This window comes from Bufo gargarizans, chromosome 2 (genome assembly GCF_014858855.1).
Source record: "Bufo gargarizans isolate SCDJY-AF-19 chromosome 2, ASM1485885v1, whole genome shotgun sequence".
In the NCBI taxonomy this organism is placed as follows: Eukaryota; Metazoa; Chordata; class Amphibia; order Anura; family Bufonidae; genus Bufo; species Bufo gargarizans.
The window spans coordinates 138,373,517-138,397,957 of record NC_058081.1 but is presented as its reverse complement, the minus strand read 5'-3'; the positions used below and the strand labels follow the sequence as shown (position 1 = coordinate 138,397,957).

Sequence of the window (24,441 nt, the reverse complement as noted above, 5' to 3'; positions counted from 1 at the left end):
TGGAGCTTGTGAAAACTGTTGATTGGCAAGGTTGCCAGGAGTTGGATCTCCACCAATCTGATACTGATGCCCTATCCTTAAGTTAAGTAATGGAAGCATTTCACTGCACGTTATACTATGTATTGCTCTGTGTATGACAAATAAACTAAGTCCTGGAAAACATATTTAGGAGAAATTTGCAAAAAAAATATCATACACAACATGTCCATTCTCGTAATTTTAGATAGAACAAGAAAGTCACTAGTCCAAAGGGTTAACAGCCAGAACCAATTTCACATGGTGGAGTTACATAACCTACTAGTGTTGTGTAGTGGCAAGCAGGGGCGTACATAGAAATCACTGGGCCCCATAGCAAGCATCTGAATTGGGCCCCCTAACCCCACCCACTATCCACCCCTGGCCCGTCCCACCTCCTGTCCTGGCTCCTCCCATGCCACACCCCCATTAAAGAATCCCTAATGCCCCCCAAAATGCCCGGGGGGAAGGAGTAGGAGAGCACACTGTCCACTATGAGCCCCCCAAACCCTTAATGCCCCCCAAAATGCTCAGGACAGTGTGCTATCCTTCTACTTCTCTTCCCCCTGGGCATTTTGGGGTAATGGGGGCATAAGGGGGGCTCATAGAGAATTCAGGGGGGAGGCTCATACAGGACAGAGTAGGAGGAAAGCGGACTGTCCTCTATGAGCCCCCCAAACCCTTAATGCCCCCCAAAATGCTCAGGACAGTGTGCTTTCCTTCTACTCCTCTCCCCCCTGGCATTTTGGGGGGCATTAGGGGTTGAGGGGCTCATAGAGGACTGGGGGGGGGGGAGAGGCTCATAGAGGACAGTGTTCTTTCCTCCTACTCTTCCCCGAACCTGGACATTTTGGGGTAATGGGGGCATTAGGGGGGCTCATAGGGGATTCATGGGGGGGGGCTCATACAGGAAAGAGTAGGAGGAAAGGCGGGACATCATATAAGGATTTCTTGGTCTGCAGGTATCTGTTACTTCTTTACAATGTGCCCCCGTTGCCTGTCACTGCAGGGAGCTCGGCCCATATGCTGCAACTACATGCAGCATATAGGCCGAGCTCCCTGCAGTGACAGGCAACGGGGGCACATTGTAAAGAAGTAACAGATATCACCCTGCCCCCCAGAGATTTGTAAACTAATACGGGCCTCAGGCAGCATAATATATAATATAGTCATAGTCAGAGTCGGCCGGGCCAGGCACTGCTGCAGGGAGTGCAGCCGGCAGTGACACGGCGGCACGAACGAACGGTACTTGTTCTGAGTCTGAGTGACTTACTTCAGGCCAGCCAGCCAGGGACACAGCTGGGCCCGGTGCTTCAGAATCTTCTCCTCAGCTCAGGCACTCTGGCGACGGCGAAGTTCGAGCCGATTCTCCCGCCCCCTTGCGCCACTGGCCAATCAGCAGCTGCCTCAACAGAGTTACCTTGTGCTGATTGGCCAGCGGCTCGAGCGCTACAGGCTGGCTTGATCCCGATTCCGCGTCAGCAGACTGTCAGGATCAGGTCAGGAGGAGGTCAGGTCAGGATCAGGTCAAACGGGGGGGGGGGGGGGGAATTGGCGGCGATTGCGGAAGATGAATTGGGGCTGGAGAAAAGCAGCCGCATAGCCGGCTGCAGTTCATGAGTGGGCGGGGCCAAATACTGTGGGCGGGGCCTTCTCTGCGCTACGGGCCCCCCAGTGCCGCGGGCCCCATAGCAGTGGCGTGGTCTGCCTCTATGGGCGGTACGCCACTGGTGGCAAGCAAGCCACTAGTGGTAGAAGAGTCCTATTATCACACATTTAGGGCTCATTCAGAAGACCATATGTGTTTTGCGATCCGCAAATTGCAGATCCGCAAAACATGGATACCGGCCGTGTGCGTTCTGTATTTTGCAGAACAGAATGGCGAGCCCTATGATAGAAATGCCTATTCTTGTCTGCAATTGCAGATTTTTGGTTATTTTTTTTGTTAGTTTGTGACTTTGAACCATGCTTTCCCCACTGGCACCTTAATCTCTAATAACATAAACCTGCTATTTTTTCCACTATTTCATATGTTCATTGAGGTACAAGATCACTAAGGGGAAGCACTAACATGAAAGTCACCATACCCATCTTTCAGAAAGTATAATAGGAGTTTCATTCCACATTCCACATTTCCATCTGAATCAAGCGGATTTCCACATGTAGTTCTTTTACCTGTAAATCGGTCTTCTGCCCTTTATTAACCACAGCAAATTGGCAGTCTTGGGGGGAAATAGAGTAGAAGCTGGGCCGTGGGTCTGGTGGAATCACCCAGGTTCCATTAGGAGTGTGATAGGGAAGCAGGATGGGTTGTCCATCAGCATTTGCGGTCAACTCCAGAACAGAATCTTTAATGTGGCTTATGATTTCATGGTTCTCCTCCAAAAGTTGCTCAAGTTGCTCTATCCGATTCTGGAGGACGGAAATCTGACTCTGCAGAGAAAAAAAAGTCATTGTTTTTCAACATTTGATTGATGGTGAATTTGCTTAACGTATATGTAACAGGCAGGATAACAGGCCGAACTGGATGGACAGATGTCTTTTTTTGGCCTTATATATTACGTTACTATGTACAAATCTGTAGGCACTACATACATGAGGCTGATTTCCCTCAGGATATGTGTGCCAACTAACTGCTAGCGTTGCCTGGAGACATGTCTTATGACAACGAGTCTCAGAAAAAGTTGCTCAAAAACATTTGTGCTCCTTGTCTGTATCTTATTGTTGTGAGGCTATTTTTAAAAGCTTCAAAATCACATTGCACAGCCGTCCTTCCTCAGGCTGGTTACAGATAGACGCAGCCTCAGTTAGTTCAATTTAATGCTTTATTTTTGTTTGGTTTTCTATTCTTCATCACTGACTATTATCAAGTGGTACATATGCCCATCCAATATGTATGTGATATTTTTGTGTACTATCCTTACTTTGTACTTCTGTGCATTATTCTACTGTAAAAGTGTATTCACGTCTCTGTTTTACACCATAATAAACATACAATTATAAAAAAAAGCTGCAAAATCAGCCAAAGGGCAGAAGGTCTATGACAGCATGTCATGTGCTACTTGCAACCAAAAATTCAACACAATCAACCAAAAATTCAACAGTGTTGGGCTTTGTTTGTGAGAGTTGTGGTGCAGTCACAGCAGGTCACATCACAACTCCAAAGACAAACATTACACGAGATGAAGCAATGCAAGGTCACCATGTAGCACCAGCTTTAATCATTTCATATATTTAGAACGAGAATAGGTCATCAAGGTATGATTGGTGGCAATCCAATACCTAGTACCCCCACTGAGGCCATTATTTTCATGCATCTGTGTTTGGTACTTTAGATCTGCACTAGTCACTTTAACTGTTGCAGACATACATTCGGTAGATGGCACTGTGTTAATAAAAATGTAGGGGAAGAGCAGCCGTGCCTCAAGAAACTCCCAACCATGATAGGATCTGAGGTTGGAAATAAATCAATCACACACCGATGACTATCCTAAGGAGAGCATCAATGTTATATCCTGGAAAACCCCATTAGTTTTTAGCAATTTATACCTACAGTCGCCAAGTGAGCATATACTAGGCTTGTGCTTATACAAAGGCAAAACTGATCAAGCAGAGAGAGATCAAGGCTAAAACATGACAGAAGGACAGAGCAGCAGTCACCGGGGAGGCAGCAGTTGAATTTCAGACCAACTTAAAAGCTATGGACACCTTTTTTGATTGTATGTTACTCCTCTTGAGCTAAAATCATTTTTAATTGTTCTTGCATTTTCCTCATTTTGGGCTAAAAATAATTTGTTCAATTGTTGCTTATTTAAAAGTTTTCAGCAGTTTTTGAGATACATGCAGTTAAAAATTAGTCAATTTGCAGAATGTCCCTCCGGAGTTCTGTCAGCTGATGGCTCATGTGATGCCTTATCTCTGATCTCCTGACCTTATAAATACTCATATAAGCCATATTCTTGTCAGTTTGATAAAAGTTTAGCTATAATGAGTGTTTATGAAGTCAGGAGATCAGAGATAAGGCTTTACATGAGCTGTCAGCTGATGAAACTCAGGAGGGACAGTCTGCAAATTGGCTGATTTATCTCAAACTGCTAAAACAAAATGTAATAAGCAACAATTGAACAAAAATATTTTAGCCCAAAGTGAGGAAAATGCAATCATAAACAAATGCTCAGAAGGTGTCTATAGCCTTTAAAGGCTCCTTTACATGGGAAGTAGCATTATTAGGATTAGGAACACTCATTCCGGATAATTTGCCCGTGTAAAGGTGCCACCGATCACCTGCAAGCAAATGCTTGTTCATTGGGTGAAAGGATAGTTCAAACTCATGATTTTTGGACAGCAGATCATCCTGTGTAAACAGGAATCTTCCTCCCAGAAACATTGATTATCTATGGAGATAAGTAATTGCAGTAGTGACCATTGGTCCCCATACAGAGATTATTGCTGCGTGTACATGCAGCTCTCAGCTCTTCTAACGAGCAGGCCATTATAGGGAACAAACAGTTAATTTCTGATAATTGCCTGCTGTATCTGCTCCTGTAAAGAAACATTGATCTCATAATCTCTGTATTGGGACTAATGATTACTACTGCAATCACTCATCCCCATACAGAGATTATTGCTGTGTGTAAATGCAGCGCTCAGCTCCTCTGACTGGCCATTATTGGGAACACACAGTTAATTCCTGATAATTGCCTGCTGTATCTGCTCCTGTAAAGAGGCCTTACAAGGGCTGAAAATGTGTCAATTATCGGGAAAGAGCTATGAATGCTACTTCCTGAACTCTGCCCTGTGCAAAGGCCCTTTTACATGGATCAACTCAGCAGGCAATTATCAGGAATGAACTGTTGTGCCCTATAACTACCTATTTGTCAGAGGACGCGAGAGCTGCTTTTACATGCAGCAATAATAGTCTCTGTATGGGAGCGATCACTACTCAAATCGCTTGTCCCCAAAGAGAAACACCTTTACATGGGCCAATTTTTGGAAATGAGCTTTCCTAGGAATGCTCCTTCCTAATAAATGCCGTGACAGTCGGCCTGTGTAAGGGGGCCTTTAGACTCCATTAGATAATGCATATTATCTGAAGTCCCTAAGTATTATATGTGGTATCCTACATCTGTATCCAGCAGTCTGATTGCACCAAGTAGACGTTCTGGGAAGCAAACATGGCAGAGGATGCCAAAAGACATGCCAAACCTCTGCAACCCTAAGGCTGGGTTCACACGGGCGTTGCGGGAAAAGGTGCGGGTGCGTTGCGGGAACATGCACGATTTTGTCGCGCGAATGCAAAACATTGTAATGCGTTTTGCACGCGCGTGAGAAAAATTGGCATGTTTGGTACCCAAACCAGAACTTCTTCACAGACGTTCGGGTTTGGGTTAGTTGTAGTGTAGATTGTATTATTTTCCCTTATAACATGGATATAAGGGAAAATAATAGGATTCTTAATACAGAATGCATAGTACATTAGTGCTGGAGGGGTTAAAAAACAAACAAACATTTTTTTATTCACCTTAATCCACTTGATCGCGCAGCTGGCATCTCTTCTGTCTTCTTCTTTGCTGTGCACAGGAATAGGACCTTTGATGACGTCACTCCGGTCATCACATGGTCCAATCACATGGTTCATCACCATGGTGAGGGACCATGTGATTGGATCATGTGATGTGACGTCACCACAGGTCCTTAGCCGGCAGCTCAACATTACAGAAGAAGACAGAGATCCGCAACTACGTGATCAAGTGGACTCGGTGAGTTAATTTTTTTATTTTTTACCCCTCCATAACTATTTTACTTTGCATTCTGTATTCAGAATGCTATTATTTTCCCTTATAACCATGTTATAAGGGAAAATAATACAGATTGGGTCCCCAGCCCGATCGTCACCTAGCAACCATGCGTGAAAATTGCACCGCATCCGCACTTGCTTGCGATTTTCACGTGGCCCCATTCACTTCTATGGGGCCTGTGTTGCTTGAAAAATGCTGATTTTCACGCAACGCACAAGTGATGCGTGAAAATCACTGCTCATGTGCACAGCCCCATAGAAATGAATGGGTCAGCATTCAGTGCGCGTGCAATGCGTTCAACTCACGCATTGCACCCGCGTGGAATACTCGCCCGTGTGAAAGGGGCCTAACCCAGCAATATCAGTGATAGCCTAAATTTGAGCCCTGAAATGCAAATGCGTCTCAAGGCAATGAAATATTCAGCATGACTGTCAGTTTCAGTATGGCTATGGCACAAGTTTATGGGACAGAAATAATCTTCATACAAGGGAGCACGGTGTTGGATTTATGGCTTATCCAGCCAGGTGTGCGCCATGTAGCAAACATTGCAACGTTTCTGACTGTTTTCGTTAGAGCCCTTTATCCAGCAGACTCATGTGCACAAATGCCTCTTGGTTGGCAGGACACAAATAACAGAGTGGGAACAGTAAAATCAGTTTAAGGGCTCATGCACACGACCGTATGTATTTTGCAGTCCGCAAAAAACGGATCCGCAAAAAATACAGATGACGTCTGTGTGCATTCCGGAACAGCTGGCCCCTAATAGAACAGTACTATTCTTGTCCGTAATGTGAACAATAATTGGACATGTTTTATATTTTTGCGGAACGGACATACAGAGACAGAATGCACACAGAGTAGCTTCCGTTTTTTTGTGGACTTATTGAAATGAATGGTTGCGCATACAGTCTGCAAAAAAAAAAAAAAATGGAACGGACACGGAAAGAAAATAAGTTCATGTGCATGAGCCCTAAGGTCACATCTACATGGGGGGGGGTCTGCTGCATATTTTCTAGGGCATAAAATCCAAAGCCTATCGGCCAGTATTCCACAATAGGATAAGGGTACTTTCACACTTGAGTTAAAGTTTTCCGGTATAGAGTTCCGTCCCAGGGGCTCAATACCCCAAAAAAAAACGCTTCAGTTTTATCCTAACGCATTCTGAATGGAGAGCAATCCGATCAGTATGTATCAGAATGTCTTCAGTTCAGTCACTCGTTCAGTTACGATATTTGGCCGGAGAAAATACCGCAGCATGCTGCTTATATTCTCTCCGACCAAAATTCCTGAACACTTGACGGAATGTCGGAACGGCATTAATTTCCATTGAAATGCATTAATGCCGGATCCGGCACTAAGTTTTCCGGCAAAATGGAACCAGTTTCCTGGTCTGCTTTAAACATGTGAATAAAATAACTACCGAATCCCTATTTCCAGATGACACCAGAGAGACGGATCTGCTATTGCAATGCATTTGTGAGACGGATCCGCATCCGGATCTGTCTACAAATGCTATCCGTTTGCGCACGGATTTCCGGATCCGGCAGGCAGTTCCGGCAACCGAAATGTCTGCCGGATCCTCACAATGCAAGTGTCAAAGTAATCTAATCTCTCCTACATGGTGCAGACTTTGCGGCAGAATTCATAGCATAAACACTGTGGGTTTGCTGCAGATTTCACCTTCTGCACTGGGATTTATAAGGGCGTATTACACAGGGAAAGCGGAAAAAAGGTCAAATTGTTTTAAATTAGAGGGGCAAAGGTTTAAAAGTAACATCAGGAAGTATTACTTTACTGAGAGAGTAGTGGATGCATGGAATAGCCTTCCTGCAGAAGTGGCAGCTGCAAATACAGTGGAGGAGTTTAAACATGCATGGGATAGGCATAAGGCCATCCTTCATATAAGATAGGGCCAGCGGCTATTCATAGTATTCAGTATATTGGGCAGACTAGACGGGCCAAATGGTTCTTATCTGCCGACACATTCTATGTTTCTATGTTTCTATGTTGGAATAATCAGCCTGCCTCTTGATCTTTACTGTATTTTGTCAATCACCGAATAATATTACTGATATTCCACAGCAGTGCTGTTTTGTCTTCTTATGTAGCAGAGTTCAGTTTGTCATTCATATATGACTTTATATACCTAAACAATTATTTGACAAATTCCGCATCTAACATCTGTACAAAACTCACAGCTAGATCAATAGCTAAAGAGACAGATATAGAAAGAGATACAGTCGATAGATGATTGACACTGAGTCATCTAGTAAGAGCTGTGAAATCAGGCCTCATGGTATATTATTCCTCTAACAAGGAGCGAAGAAAAAGAGGTCGTGCAGAGGTGTATGGGAAAAAAGGCATTATGTAAGCACAGTGGATACATCACAGCAGAAAATGTGCCACTGCTCCATAAAAATGAAATATGGAGATTAGACAGCAAGTAAAAAACTGAAGGTCATAAATGTATCATTGTAAAGCCTGTCTAGAAGATCACAGCGTTACTTAGGGCAGAACATAATTATAAAAAACACAGAAGGCAGCTCAATGCTGCAGTGGAAATATTTCATAGGTGTATATCACAGTGTATGTACACGTGAGATATAAAAAGCCAGAAATCAGATCCCAGGGATGGTTCAATATGCAAGTGACCTTCAATTCTTTGCTCACAGTCCTCCGTGTCCTTATATGTTGATGCTCAATGGTTAAACATCGATTGGCATCTTCTCCTACCCTAGGAAAGTTGCCTCCGTTCTGTCTCCTGGGGGGATCGTGTTGCACTTTGTCCAGCATAAGATACAAAGAGAAGACGGCCACGCAGAAGATGGCCGCTCCACACACAGTCACCTGCTTCTTCAGTTTCATCCCTGGGAGCTGTAAGAACAGACCTGGAAGAAGATCAAAGGAAACCACATCATTAGAGCGTTGCTTTATGGAAGAGTTTTCCAGAATGTTTTTATGTACAGTATTTATAATCAGCTTTCCAAAAAGACAACCACAACGTAGGATTATATAAGAGAACACCTCCAAAAATGCCTAATTCTACCGATTCTAGATTTACTTGTACAAATGGTTTCACATTCTTATCAGATCTAAGTATATTGATATCAAGTGGATTGAAGAGAGCCCTGTAGATGGTCTTAACGTGGTCCCCTAAAGTATATGGAAATATCCTTTAATGTAGTCCTTAGATGAGGTATGTGTACAGAGACCTAAATCACTTTTTGATCAAATTTATAATGGCCTGGAGCACCCCTAGAATTGAAATAAAAGTGTTGACAAAAACTAGGAATTGTCAATGGAAAGCACAGAAAGGCTTATCAATAGCATACCTCACAGAACCAGGACATTCACTGGGTTACAAAATAACTCCACCAAAAACTCTGCTCTAATGCAATTTGGACTTCAGGGTCCATTGACAAGACCTTAGTCCCTAAAAATGGAGGACTGAAAGAGTAGAAATGAGAAAAGGCCCCTTTACACTGGACAACTCAGCAGGGAATTATCAGGAACAAGCTGTTTCTTCCCAATAATTGCCTGCAGCAGTCATCTCCTCTGTATGCTCATTCCCATACAAAATCAATGTTTCTGGGCAGCAGGATGAGGATTTTGGTGTCTGCTTTCACTTGATGAATGAGCATTTGTTCATCAGGTGATCGGCAGCACCTTTGCATAGGGCAATTATCAGGAATGTGTGTTCCTAAGAACATTCTTTCCCAATAAATGCCTGGATCAACAACCAATGTAGCCACAATACGTATACAATAACTTATCTATGTTATGTTTATTGTGCTGGGGGAAACCTAACGTTATCTACAGTATACACATATGTAGTAATTCTGATGAGCAGGAGAGCTCTGAAAGTGATAAAGCTATAATTAAAAGTTTTATCATTGAAATATGGGAGACTTTGTCTCATATGAGACATCGGTAGCGTATCGCTAGGATATGCCAACAATGTCAGGTAGGCGTGGGTCCCAGAATGAGACCCCTGAAGTGAGCGGAGAACAGATGCACATGCGCGGCCGCCGCCCACTCATTTCTATGAGAGTGGTGAAAATGGGAGTTTGGGAATACCCATAGAAATGAATGGAGAGTCTGCTGCACATGTGCGATGCGTTCTTCTTCAGTTTTGGGGGCTTGTTCTGGAGATACAGTAGTTGCGATATGCCAGATGAGACAACCTCTTCAAGTTAACATCTAGATATATTATGTTATATGCAGTATTTAGCTCTTTTTTTCACATAAATCTTTAAGTCAGAGGTTTTATGCTTATGCTTAAATTATACAAATTATACTGTCAACATTTTACATCAGGTGATGTTTTCAGAACATTTGAGGCAATGTCAGCGGTCTTAGAAAGTAGGATTTTCTCTAAGACATACAGGTAATTATATGAAATACAGATCACCCATGTGTACTACCAGCTCAAAAACTAATTTGGTCCTAGCTTAGACTTTGTAATTAAAATAACCTCTGCATATCACACTGGTCATTCTGCTTGCTCAGCCTACAGTATGTAAAATAAAGGCTCTCAATCAACCAATAAAGGGCCGGCTAGAGAGTAAATACATATATATATATATATATATATATATATGTATATATACAGTCATGTGAAAAAATTAGGACACCCTTTGAAAGCATGTGGTTTTTTGTAACATTTTTAATAAAAGGTTATTTCATCTCCGTTTCAACAATACAGAGAGATTAAAGTAATCCAACTAAACAAAGAAAACTGAAGAAAAGTCTTTTCAAGATCTTCTGTAAATGTCATTCTACAAAAATGCCTATTCTAACTGAGGAAAAAGATAGGACACCCTTGCCCCTAATAGCGAGTGTTACCTCCTTTGGCTGAAATAACTGCAGTGAGACGGTTCTTGTAGCCATCTACCAGTCTTCGACATCGGTCTGAGGAAATTTTACCCCACTCCTCAATGCAGAACTTTTTCAGCTGTGAGATGTTTGAGGGGTTTCTTGCACGTACAGCCCTTTTCAAGTCACCCCACAGCATCTCAATGGGATTCAAATCTGGACTTTGACTTGGCCATTCCAGGACTCTCCATTTCTTCTTTTTCAGCCAATCTTTGGTTGATTTACTAGTATGTTTTGGGTCATTGTCATGTTGCATGGTCCAGTTCCGCTTCAGCTTTAATTTTCTAACTGATGGTCTCACATGTTCTTCAAGCACCTTCTGATACACAGTAGAATTCATCGTGGATTCTATGATGGTGAGCTGACCAGGTCCTGCTGCAGCAAAGCAGCCCCAAACCATGACACTTCCACCTCCATGCTTCACAGTTGGTATGAGGTTCTTTTCTTGGAATGCTGTGTTTGGTTTACGCCAAACATGTCCTCTGCTGTTGTGTCCAAATAATTCAATTTTGGACTCATCTGTCCAAAGAACATTATTCCAGAAGTCCTGGTCTTTGTCAACTTTATCTCTGGCAAATGTCAGTCTGGCCTCGATGTTTCTCTTGGAAAGCAAAGGTTTCCTCCTTGCACACCTCCCATGCAAGTTAAACTTGTACAGTCTCTTTCTGATTGTAGAGGCATGTACTTCTACATCAACAGTAGCCAGAGCCTGCTGTAGTTCTCGAGATGACACTTTAGGGTTTTTGGAGACCTCTTTTAGCATCTTGCGGTCTGCTCTTGGGGTGAACTTGCTGGGGCGACCAGTCCTGGGCATGTTGGCAGTTGTTTTGAAAGCCCTCCACTTGTAGACTATCTTCCGGACAGTGGAATGGCTGATTTCAAAATCTTTTGAGATCTTTTTAAATCCCTTCCCAGACTCATAGGCTGCTACAATCTTTTTTCTGAAGTCCTCTGACAGCTCTTTTGCTCTCACCATGGTGCTCACTCTCACTTCAACAGTCAGGAGCACACCAAACTAAATGTCTGAGGTTTAAATAGGGCAAGCCTCATTCAACATGCAGAGTAACGATCTACTAATTATGTGCACCTGGTGTGATATACCTGTGTGAGATCTGAGCCAATTTAAGAGGGAATACATGTGAGGGTGTCCTATCTTTTTCCTCAGTTAGAATAGGCATTTTTGTAGAATGACATTTACAGAAGATCTTGAAAAGACTTTTCTTCAGTTTTCTTTGTTTAGTTGGATTACTTTAATCTCTCTGTATTGTTGAAACGGAGATGAAATAACCTTTTATTAAAAATGTTACAAAAAACCACATGCTTTCAAAGGGTGTCCTAATTTTTTCACATGACTGTATACAGGCTCGGACTGGCCCACAGGGATACAGGGGAATCCCCCGGTGGGCCCCTGAGCAAGATGGGCCCCTAGTCTCCCACCCCCTCGCACAAGTGACACATAATACATTAGATTTACTGCACTACAGACATATATTCAATGTACAGCCCCTCAACCAGCCTATGCTCATATAAAAAACATGTTTATTATATTTGAATGTATCCGTATGGTGGGCCCCCAAAATAAATTTTACTGGTGGGCCCTAGGTACCCCAGTCCGACACTGTATATATACACACACACCAATATATCTTAATATTATCTTACAACTATATATATATATATATATATATATATATTTACAAAAACATACACTACCCAACATTGACATTGCAACACCAAGTACAAACCGCAAGATTCTGCAAATCGGGGAAGTAGCAGGTGTCACTAAAATCTGAAAATTATCAGATTTTCAAGCACCTAGCTTCAATCTGTGGCATATGGGAGGTGCATCAAAACTAGCAAAGTTTTTATAGCCACATGAAACCTCAAAACTTGGATCAAGTCGTGCAAGATAATTGAGTGATGCCTCCTGTTTATTGATGGGCCAGTTATCATCACAAAGTGAGAGGGACAAAACCCCTGAACCGAGAGACTGCTACACGCCTAGGCTGAGATGTCAGCACTGTTCAACATCGCGTGTCCCGGTGACTAAAGACAGGATGTGACTGAAGCGTCGACGGTCAAATTTAATTCATGGGGGTTTAACATAAAGATTGCATTAACTGTTTAGGAAATACTGCCACGTCTAACATAGGATGGAGGAACACTACTACTGTCAGATCCTTCTCCTGCCACATATTTCTTGCATGATATTCAAATATGCTTTTTGGAGCATTTAAAAGGGGATGCCTCAAGATGACAACTTCTGTTCACATATCCGATAGGGTGTATACACACCATGGAGGGGGCCAGAACGGAAAGCTGCTCTGGCAGAAACAGTGCTTCCTAAAAATGTCACATTTTTTTTGCAGATTTCTAATTTATGTCTAAAGTAAATATACTTGGCGCAAAACTCAGGTGACTGAAGCGCATTTTAACCCATTAGTGAGATAACTAATTTTAGCCTTAAAGGGTATCTGTCACCAGCGACTCTCAAACTGTTTGCATAGACACATAGCTGCGGTTCACCTGATTAAAACGCTGCTTTTCTTCTGCTTATATGAGGCTCTGTTCCCTTGTTATAATACTTTTTCTTAATATGCAGATTAGGCCTTTCGTGCAATGAAGGCGTCACCATTGCTCGCGTTGCACCCAAGCTCCTCTCCTTTCTGTGCCAGACTCTCCCTCACTGCTTTGCCACTGCTTGGCCCGGTCAAGCAACACTGCCAGAGAGAGAGACTGGCCACAGAAATGAATGGAGCCTGGGTGCTACAAGAGCAATGGTGATACCTTAATGCACAAAAGCTTAATTTGCATAGTAAAAAAAAAAAGTATCAGGAACTGAGCCTCAGATCAACCAAAGAAAATTTTTAGTTTTCTGACAACATAACTGTGTGAGGGCTAATATATTACATATTTCTCTTTACTGATAATGGTTATCACTATTACTGTAGCGTGTAACTGGTATTGATAGAGAAGCAGGTCCGTATATTGGGTAGTAAAGATAGCATATGAACAGGAAGAACAGTGTAAAATGGAAACTTTTTTGATGTTTGTGTGGGGGAAGGGGGGGTACTAGTGTTTGGTGTGACTTGGTCGTGATCTGGATGCTGGTAAACATCTGGTTTATGGCGGTGATTAGATGGGTAAGCGCTCACCTTCTGACTCCTCTCCTGAATAAAAAAAAAAAAAGAACCTATATGTGGAGGAGAGGGGATAGGTAAGATGCACAGAAGTCCATGTTACCTTCCCCCTGGGGCCATGTAAGAGGATGTTTTTTTCCTCTCTCCTCCCTGCAGTCTGTCAGCTCCCTACCTGCCCACCTCTCCTCCTCCCGGCTGGCTGATATTACAGCCAGCTGAATGGGGTTAGGCTGCTTTAACCCTTCATATCTTGAGCTCTGTAGCAGCTAGAGATATGGGCCTTGGCTTGTTTGAAAACTGGCATTACCTCCTCTACATCAGGAGATATAGCTCAGATTGCCAAACACGATCAGGCCCATATCTTTACGCCCTCTCGCTCACTCTACTGCCCGAGCTCTGCTGAGGCTGAACTGTTAGGTCCTTTTCCCAAAGCCTGAGCAGAGCTTTGGCAAAACTATTAGGGGGTTAATGTATTTTTAAAGGTAAACTCATAATTGTACTTAAGTTGAATGAAGCTGGTCGGAGGCAGTCTTCTGTAAGAAGTATAGGCTACTACTCTAATAAGACATTTACTTTAGCTTTACTTAGCTTTATATCAGTTCTGTAATAACCTGTAATCATCATTTCCTTATAGCCATCTATACCACATGCCAGAGGAGTCTACCTGGAAAGAAAGGACCTTTACCAGGCTTGGACTGGCCCACCGGGGAGCCAGTGAATCCCTCTGTGGCCCCCTGAGCTAATCAGTAAGGAGTTTTTCTGTCCTCTTCACTGCCGAGCAAGCACTGTCACTGTATTTCTGTGCCCCACCCCGTCTTGCTGGAGATCCTATAACCAGTAGGGCCCCTGTGAGTCAGGCAGAGCCACCAGGCCCTCTGACAGGCGGGTAAAACAGCAGCAGAACTTTAAACTATATGTGCCACAGCCAACCGCCACCGGAAAAGCTATTTTGAGCGGTGGTAGGGCAGCAACAGCAGGCATGACATCACAAGGCAGAGACAGCAAGAGTGGAGCGCGTGAGTTGCCTGAAAGTTAAGTACTGGCTCTGCTCTAGTGTGTAAAGTGTGGAGAGCAGGGTCAGGCTTAGTGGTGTGCCCGTGCACAGGGCTATCACCCTTCTCTCTGTAGTGCAAGGGGCACCAGATCAGTTCTCCCCACACCAGATAGCAGAGCGGGGTCGCATCAAACACTCCATCGATAGCGCAGCAGGTGGTCTGCAGGCATCACTACTGCTGCTACCAACAGAAGATAGAAGTGCCAGAGTGCCAGAAGGCAACAGTGCCAGAAGATATTTCAGGTCTGAAGCTCCAGTGTCAAGGAGTAACCTCCAGCAGAGTTCAGCCCCAGCATGTGATGGTGGTGGCAGTGCAAGGGTGACTGTAATTGCTGCTGGCAGCTCACAAGTGGAGTCGCTGAGTCGCTGTCAAGAAAAGGCAGACGCGTCCCTATCTGGGTAAGCAGACTTAAAGGGAACCTGTCATCAACTTTATGCTGACCTTGCTGAGGGCAGCATAAAATAGTGACAGAAATGCTGATTTCTGCAGTGTGTCACTTGTGAGCTAATAGTAAGTGGTTGCTGAATAGAGATGGCCTTGCGGTTCGCCCGGCGGTCGGTTTGCGGCGTGTTCGCGATTTGAACATATGGAGATATTTGTGTCCGCCATATTCTTTTACATTGTAAAGAACTTTGACCCATGACACACCCATCAGGTAATACAGGACAGCCAATTAAGACGTTTCAGCACATGGACATACCCCCTACCTTATAAATAGACCTGATCTGGCCGCCATTTTACATTCAGTCTTTTGCCAGTGTAGGGAGAGGTTGCTGTGTGGAGCAGGGACAGGCTGTTAGGGACAAAAACGCTATCAAATATTTCCACAAAAGTCCTTTTAAGGACTGGTATAGGTGTGCTATTGATAGGTGTGCAGTACAGACGGGTGTAATACACTTATAATATACTTTCTAACCTAGAAAGCATATTATAGTGGATTTGTATTGTGCAGCAGTTGTGTGCGGTTCTGCAGCGATACTGCAGCTACACAGAGTGACAAACGCAATTAGAAAAAATAATTATAACTGATGTGATATACCAGTGGCCCCCCAAAAAACTGATAGAAGCGGGGTATTATATACCAATAATATACTTTCTATATAGTGCATTTGGGTACAGCAGCATTTGTTTGCGGTTTTGCTGTGTTCCCTATGCTACACACAGTGACAAATGGTATTGGAAAAAATTATTATAACTGGTGTGCTATACCAGTCGCCCCCCCAAAAACTGATCAAAGCGGGGTGTTATATACCAATAATATACTTTCTATATAGTGCATTTGGGTACAGCAGCATTTGTTTGCGGTTTTGCTGTGTTCCCTATGCTACACAAAGTGACAAATGGTATTGTAAAAAATAATTATAACTGGTGTGATATACCAGTCCCCCCCCAAAAAAACTGATTAAAGCGGGGTGTTATATACCAATATGCTTTCTTTATAGTGCATTTGGGTACTGTATAGTGTATTTGCGCATGCGCGTACGTGAAAATTACATTGCCGATATTTTGCATTGAAAAAAATTATGAATGGAGATCGCAAATTCAAATAATACAGTGGGATGCGAAAGTTTGGGCAACCTTGTTAATCGTCATGATTTTCCTGCATAAATCGTTGGTTGTTACAATAAAAAAATGTCAGTTAAATATATCATATAGGAGACACACACAGTGATATCTGAGAAGTGAAATGAAGTTTATTGGATTTACAGAAAGTGTGCTATAATTGTTTAAACAAACTTAGGCAGGTGCATAAATTTGGGCACCACAAAAAATAAATGAAATCAATATTTAGTAGATCCTCCTTTTGCAGAAATTACAGCCTCTAAACGCTTCCTGTAGGTTCCAATGAGAGTCTGGATTCTGGTTGAAGGTATTTTGGACCATTCCTCTTTACAATACATCGTTAGTTCATTCAGGTTTGATGGCTTCCGAGCATGGACAGCTCTCTTTAAGGGTACATTCACACGACCGCAAATGGGTCCGCATCCGTTCCGCAATTTTGCGGAACGGGTGCGGACCCATTCATTGTCTATGGCCCTGGACGTGAAGCGGAGAGCACACTATGTGCTCTCCGCTTCCGCATTTGCAGAGCGCGGCCCCGAACTTCCGGGTTTCGGCCCCGAACTTCCGGTCCACAGCTCCGCAAAAGATAGAACATGTCCTATTCTTGTCCGCAGCTGTGGACAATAGGCATTTCTATAGCGGGTGCCGGCTGGGTGTGTTGCGGATCTGCAACACACCACGGACGTGTGAATGGACCCTTAGTCACACCACAGATTTTCAATTATATTCAGGTCTGGGGACTGAGATGGCCATTCCAGATTGTTGTACTTGTTCCTCTGCATAAATGCCTTAGTGGATTTTGAGCAGTGTTTAGGGTCGTTGTCTTGTTGAAAGATCCAGCCCCGGCGCAGCTTCAGCTGTGTCACTGATTCCTGGACATTGGTCTCCAGAATCTTCTGATGCTTAGTGGAATCCATGCGTCCCTCAACTTTGACAAGATTCCCAGTCCCTGCACTGGCCGCACAGCCCCACAGCATGATGGAACCACCACCATATTTTACTGTAGGTAGCAGGTGTTTTTCTTGGAATGCTGTGTTCTTTTTCCTCCATGCATAACACCCCTTGTTATGGTCAAATAACTCTATTTTAGTTTCATCAGTCCACAGCACCTTATTCCAAAATGAAGCTGGCTTGTCCCAATGTGCTTTAGCCCACCTCAAGCGGCACTTTTTGTGCTGTGGGCGGAGAACCGGCTTCCTCTGCATCACTCTCGCATACAGCATCTCCTTGTGTAAAGTGCGCCGAATGGTTGAACGATGCACAGTGACTCCATCTGCAGCAAGATGATTTTGTAGGTCTTTGGTGCTGGTCTGTGGGTTGACTCTGACTGTTCTCACCATTCGTCGCTTCTGTCTATCCGAGATTTTTCTTGGTCTGCCACTTCGAGCCTTAACTTGATCTGATCCTGTGCTCTTCCATTTCCTCAATATGTTCCTAACTGTGGAAACAGACAGCGGAAATCTCTGAGACAGCTTTCTGTATCCTTCCCCTAAACCAGGATGGTGAACAATCTTTGTCTTCAGGTCATTTGAGAGTTGTTTTGAGACCCCCATGTTGCTACTCTTCACAGAAAATTAAAAGAGGAGGGAAACTTACAATTGACCCCCTTAAATACTCTTTCTCATAATTGGATTCACCTGTGTATGTAGGGCAGGGGTCACTGAGCTTACCAAACACATTTGAGTTCCAATAATTAGTTCTAAAGGTTTTGGAATCAATAAAATGACAACAGTGTCCAAATTTATGCACCTGCCTAAGTTTGTTTAAACAATTATAGCACACTTTCTGTAAATCCAATAAACGTCATTTCACTTCTCAAATATCACTGTGTGTGTCTCCTATATGATAGATTTAACTGACATTTTTTATCGTAACAACCAACGATTTATACAGGAAAATCATGACGATTAACAAGGTTGCCCAAACTTTCGCATCCCACTGTACATCTGGTATGTCACTGTCCATGTTGTGGGACTATTTGTGCACTTCCAGTAATGATTTCTTGGCTGAAAATATGAGCTAAAGGTTTTTCAGGTTTGCCTGCCATTAAAATGAATAGGACCCGACGCGAACTTGCGGTTCGCGAACATTTGATCGCGTTTGTCATAATCTTTGCAGCCCAGGCCTTGAAAAGAGTCAGATCTCCCTGAGAAGAGTCCTGGTTATTCCTAATCTCCTGCTCTCACCCATCTGCTGATGATTGGCAGTTCTCTCCTAGAGAGAAAGGGAGAAAACTAGGTAGAAGACGGTCAGTCATCAGCAGGTGGGCGGGAGAGCAGGAATTCATGAATAACCAGGACTCTTCTCAGGTGGCCGGGACTCTTTTCCAGGCCCAGTCTGCAATGATTGTGATGTTGGTTCTCGGAAACCACTTACTTTTAACTTTTAAATGACCGACTGCTGAAATCAACTCCCCTGTCTCTACTTTATGCTGCCGTTAGTATGGGCAGCATAAAGTTGATGACGGGTTCCCTTTAAGGTTATACAGGTTAAACTACCAGACCTTCCTGACAATGGGCGACATGATTCTTTTTCTGCCGGTGTCATGAAGGTCTGTAAGGTCTGTTATGTTGCAGGGAGATCAGTGAGCTTGCACTCTGAGTAGTTGTGGTGCTGACTCGCTGATGTGAGCTATGCTGTGCAGAAAGCATAGATCCCGAGCCCAGGGTTCATTCACCCCTAATACCATGATCCACTGGATCCCTATTGACTTTCATGGGATCCCACAGGGATCCGGCTGCTTTCTGCCAGAAATGCTGGCTTTCAGTCAGACAAAAAGTTGCACATGCCGGCAGTTCACAGCATTATCCAATTATGCCATATACCGTGATAATGTGAAGCTAGTGTAACAATACATACAAATAATAAATAAGTGATCTCCTTCCCTTTGACATATACAGTGCTAAACCGAGTGCCACTGCTAAAATAAATCAATAAAATTGCAGGCATTCAGGCCCATTCATCGCACTAGAGAGGTTTTCCCAGCTGCAGCATGGAAAGTCTCAGCCACAGCTAGAAAGCCTCTGTGTGCAGTGTTTGGGCCTATATGCCATTACTATTGTAGCAATAATGATCAGTATGTGTCACAGCAAGGAGAGCAATTTGTTTTTTTAACAAACATGGTATTATTAAACCCACCATTTATTCAGCTTTTATAACCTGTATAAGGTCTCACGCACAAGGCTACATCCATATTGCAGTCTGCAAACCACAGATCATTTGCAGGACAGCCACATGGATATGGACAGCACACGGATGACATCTGTGTGCTGCCTTTTTTTTTTTGTGGACCCCCCATAGAAATAAACGGAAAGAACGCTCAATCTGTAAAAATTGCAGATTGGACACAGATGCTAAATACGGTAGTGCGCATGAGGCCTTAAAGGGTAACAGTCATGTTTTCATCAAAAAAACAATTTTAGCATATGTTACTGCTGCAGAAGCATTATGCATAAAGCAATCTTTAGTTTCTTCACATACCACTGTTTTCCTTGAGTTTTTCCCTTAGTTACGGCTCTTTAAACATTTACAATATGAGGACCTTCTCAAGATGGCTCCTCTGCCAGTTCTCTGAGGCCAAAACTGCCTTCCCTCACTTCCCATACACATTTGCTGTAGCCAGCAGCTTCCTGTCAGCCAATCAGATTGGATTATTGAGAGACACGCCTCCTCACTCTGAAGCCTAATGCAGGCATGCAGTGTGAAGGACCGCCCCTCTGTCTTCCTAGCCGGAGACAGATGAGCCATAGTAATGGTCTTCTAAGGGAGCAGTGGAAAGGGACAGAGGACATTAATCAGAGCTGTTATTATAAGGTAATTACAGATCTTTTGGCAATCATTGACAGACTAACTCAGGTATACATGCCTAGCTCTAATAAACTAGCAAAAAAAAATAAAAAATGACAGTTACCCTTTAACCTGGCTATTTTTTGTGAAAAGTGGCAACCCTAATCAAAAAGTAGTCCTCAATTTTTACACTAAATAAAGTTTACTAAATACACATAGCAACTATAGTGTAGTGATCAATTTAGTTACATACATACATTTTTTTTTGCTATGATTATTGTGAAATGTATTTAAAAATCCTGTTAATTTCCAATGGTAATATAAGAAACTAAATTCTGCAGAATTATAAGAAATTTGGACGTGAGCAGGAAATGGTGTTAAAAAAAAAAAACACGCTACAGTGTTTGGGAGTTGAGCATTTCCTCCCGTTTAGGCCACCTTAGGCTATTTTCACACTTGCGGCAGAGAGATCCGGCAAGCAGTTGCCAACGTATGCCATCTTCTGGCATTAGTAAGACCGATCAGGATCCTGATCAGTCTTAAAAATGCCTGATCAGTCAGAAAAATGCATTGAAATGCCGGATCCGGTGTCATCTGGCAAAACGGATCCAGCATTTATTTTTTTCACCTTTTTTGTGCAGGGCTCCGATATGTTCCTGACTGGAATATGTTGGCTAAAGTTTTAGCGATAAGAAAAAATAAATAAAAAATATGTCACTTACCTATTAGAAACAATGGAATGGAACAATCTCTGTACATGCCTTTTGAGCATCAGCAAGAGCCGAGACCCGCCCTGTAAGAGTGAATCCTGCTCTGGCAGACTCAGGCCGTCCATGTAACATATAAGTCCATTCACTGCGGCTTGGGTTTGCTGTTGTGTTCATATAATCTGACTTATCACAATACGGCAGTATTACCAGAGGAATCAAAAAGCATTCATTATGTAATATTGGTGGACAAAAGAAAAAGATAAGCACAAAAATTACCTTTTTTCCATAAAAGGATGATTTTGCAGTGCAAAATTGGTAAAATTTAAAATAAAGTAGACGGTATTGCCACGAGTTATATAGCTATTTATACTGCACTGTACATATCATTAAAAGATTAAAAACTATTTCAGATTTAATGTCTCGCCCCCTCAAAATATAAAAATAAAGGCTAATCAATAAAAGATATGTACCCCCACATTGTGGCAATAATAAAGTAAGTGGGAAAATAGAAAAAAAGGATCTTGAAATGCTAGGATAAAAAAATCTAACAAATAGCTTTCTAAATGCTGAAAAGAATGAATTTGCAATATTTTATATATAGGGTGGGCCCCCAAAGTCAGTTCCACTGGTGGGACCTAGGCACCCCAGTCTGACACTGATCTTTACCATTAAAATGTCATGGCATTTTCAGAGTGTTTTCATCTGTCACCTGGTAAACCTTCCGCCAGCTCTAAAGTCACCAGATAAAAATGTCTACTGAGCTCCTGGAGAAGATCAACGGATGGACAGAAGAATGGACCTAGGTATATAGCTGGAAACAAGCAGTGTTCCTACACAGTTGTATGAACTTCCTAATGGTTCAGTAGCTAAGGTGCCAAAAGCTCCATGGCAGAAGCTGTTTCAGTTTCACTTCCTTCCTTCTAGCTCTAAAGGCGCCAAAAGAGAAGTGGAGGAGGAGCTGCGCGATATTGAAGGCGTGTAGGTCCGGGTGGGGGCCCGGCTCTACACATCATACAGAGAGGGAGGGCCTGCCCTGGCTGCACTGCCTGCTGCACATTATACAATAGACAACAGCAGGCTACAGCCATAAAGTTCCTCCGCTCTCCTCCCTCCCCAGACCCTGCTCAAGGCCTGTGGTTCCCCCCACCATACGCCACCCTCCCGTGGCCTGCTGCCCCCCTTGGCCGCCCTCACCCAGCTCTGAATCCCCACCCCTCTCACCCAGATTCTGCAAATGTTAGGGGGAGGAGGTGGAGCATCTCTTCTCCTACATAGCGCCACATACCTCTTACATCCAGTGATGTCACCTTTGATGTAGATGTTCTTTTTCCTCATCTTCTCCATTCAGACCAGACCCCCATGATGATTTTTCAGCAATCTCCCGTCTCTGCAGAGATTGACAAACAGACATTAGTTTCCCACTTTTCCATCATCTTCACATCTTCGGAACACCCGTTCCTGCCACCCCCAATACTGTGCCCGCTGTGCTCCCCAATACTATACTACAGAAACTGTCCCCTAAAAAATATTAGTAGCACAAAGATAGTGCCCCTTCAACAATTATTTGCACACAGTGCTCTAAAAAAAAAAAAATAACTGCACCCAGTAAATAGTATCCCGGACACTAATAGTATAAACATAATGTCCCGAAAAAAAATTGTGCTAAGCTAATTGTCTGCCAGAGCACACTTAGTAGTAATAATGCCCCCATAGTGCCCATACTACAAATCATGTTTCCCATAGCCCCCCAGTAGTAGTAAAGCTCACCATAATGCCCTCTAGTACTAATAATTCTCCTTATAATATGTGCCAGTAAAAAAAAAACCTTCTTAGTGCCACCAGATCCCCCATAATATGCCAGTAAAAAATCCCCCTTCCTAGTGCCACCAGATGCCCCCATTTTTCTCTCCCCCCCATAGTGCCTCCATAATGTGCCAGTAAAAAAATGCCCGCTTAGTGCCACCAGATGCCATAGTGCTCCCCATAATATGGCAATAAAATAGCCCCTTTAGAGCCCCCAAATGCCCCCATAGTGCTCCCAAATAATGCCCCTATAGTGCAACTAGATGCCCTATAGTGTCCCCCCAAAATGGGGCAGTAAGAAATGCACCCAGATGCCCCCATAGTGCCCCTCCAAAATGGTCCAGATATAAATGCCCCAGATGCCCCCATAGTGACCCCTCCAAATGGGTCCAGTAAGAAATGCCCTAGTGTCACCAGGTGCCCCCTATAATGTGCCATCTATAAAAGAAAAACAAATAAAATAAAAAAACACAAAAAAACCCACTAATACTTACCTTCATGAGGCTTGCAGCGATGCGATCTGGCCTGTGTCCCCCGCTGTCTGCTGCCTGGCTCAAGTTGCGTGATGATAATGACGTCATCGTGCCGCCTGAGCCGGCCTCTTATAGGCTGCAGGCACGTGCCTGCAGCCTATCAGAAGAACGGGGAAGGGAGACGCCTCTCCCACCCCTGCCCCGCCACATCACAGCCATCTGTATCACTGTCCTGAGAATGGCAATACAATGGAAGCGCTCATCTCCTACTGTCCCCCCACCGCCGCCACCTGCAATTAGAACCAGGGCCGCCCCGCCTGTGGCGATCGGCAGTGCGGCCCTGAGGGATAAAAAAATAAAAAAAAATATATATAAGAATGGTTCTGGGGGGGTCCAGACCCGTTGGTCCCCCCCTGCACCACATCATATGGTCTCAGTATTGAGGCTACATATGAAGACCATGACAGAATATCAAAGAGTGGACCCTATAATAATACCTGTAAATTATTGACACAGGATGGAAGCTAAACAACATCTTCAAGGATGAAGACCTACACAGTTGGCAGTAAGTATAAGTGCCAGAACAACTGCGCTCCTTCCTAATCAGAGGCATGTGTAATTCATCGGTAACTGATCTCTTCAAATTCATGATAGCACCACCTTGTGATGCTTTCTTGGGTTGGAGAAAGTCAAGAATGGCCTGCTATTAAAGGGGTTGTCCCACAAACAATATTCTACAGTTTTCAAACCAGCACCTGAATGTGAACACTTTTGTAATTGCATAAAATTAAAACATTTTGTATAGCCAGTGAGCTATTCAATAAAATATATCCGTATAGCACCACCTGCTGTTTGTTCTTTTTCTTATTTCTTTGACCTGCTCACTGAGAAGGCTGCACATGCTCAGTTTTATCTTTTAACTGCCTCCTGAGCTGTGATAGAGAGAGCTGAGACACGCCCCCTGAGATGTGATAGGGAGAGCTGAGACACGCCCCCTGAGATGTGATAGGGAGAGCTGAGACACGCCCCCTGAGCTGTGATAGGGAGAGCTGAGACACACCCCCTTAGCTGCAGCAGAAAAGACACTCCCCTTGAGCTCTCAGCTTGATATAAATCTAGCAGAGCAATGAATGGGGAGATCTCTGGATCCATGTGAGGTACAGGGCTGGTTCTAGCTTTGTTAGAAAGAGACTGGCATGTAATATATGATGTCTGATTTTCCT

General features: G+C 43.5%; 1 protein-coding gene across 3 annotated transcripts in view; it reads right to left on the bottom strand.

The window, feature by feature from the left end:
- The window catches only part of MAN2A2 (mannosidase alpha class 2A member 2), a 151,378-nt gene that overhangs the window by 92,916 nt on the left and 34,021 nt on the right, over positions 1 to 24,441 (bottom strand). For all 3 annotated transcript variants that reach the window (XM_044279496.1, XM_044279495.1, XM_044279497.1), the window contains 2 exons: positions 8,547 to 8,701; positions 2,191 to 2,448 (listed from right to left, as the gene is read on the bottom strand). In XM_044279496.1, coding sequence (XP_044135431.1) covers positions 2,191 to 2,448; positions 8,547 to 8,678 — 390 coding nt within the window. In that variant the 5' untranslated portion in view covers positions 8,679 to 8,701. The remainder of the gene's footprint in view (positions 1 to 2,190; positions 2,449 to 8,546; positions 8,702 to 24,441) is intronic.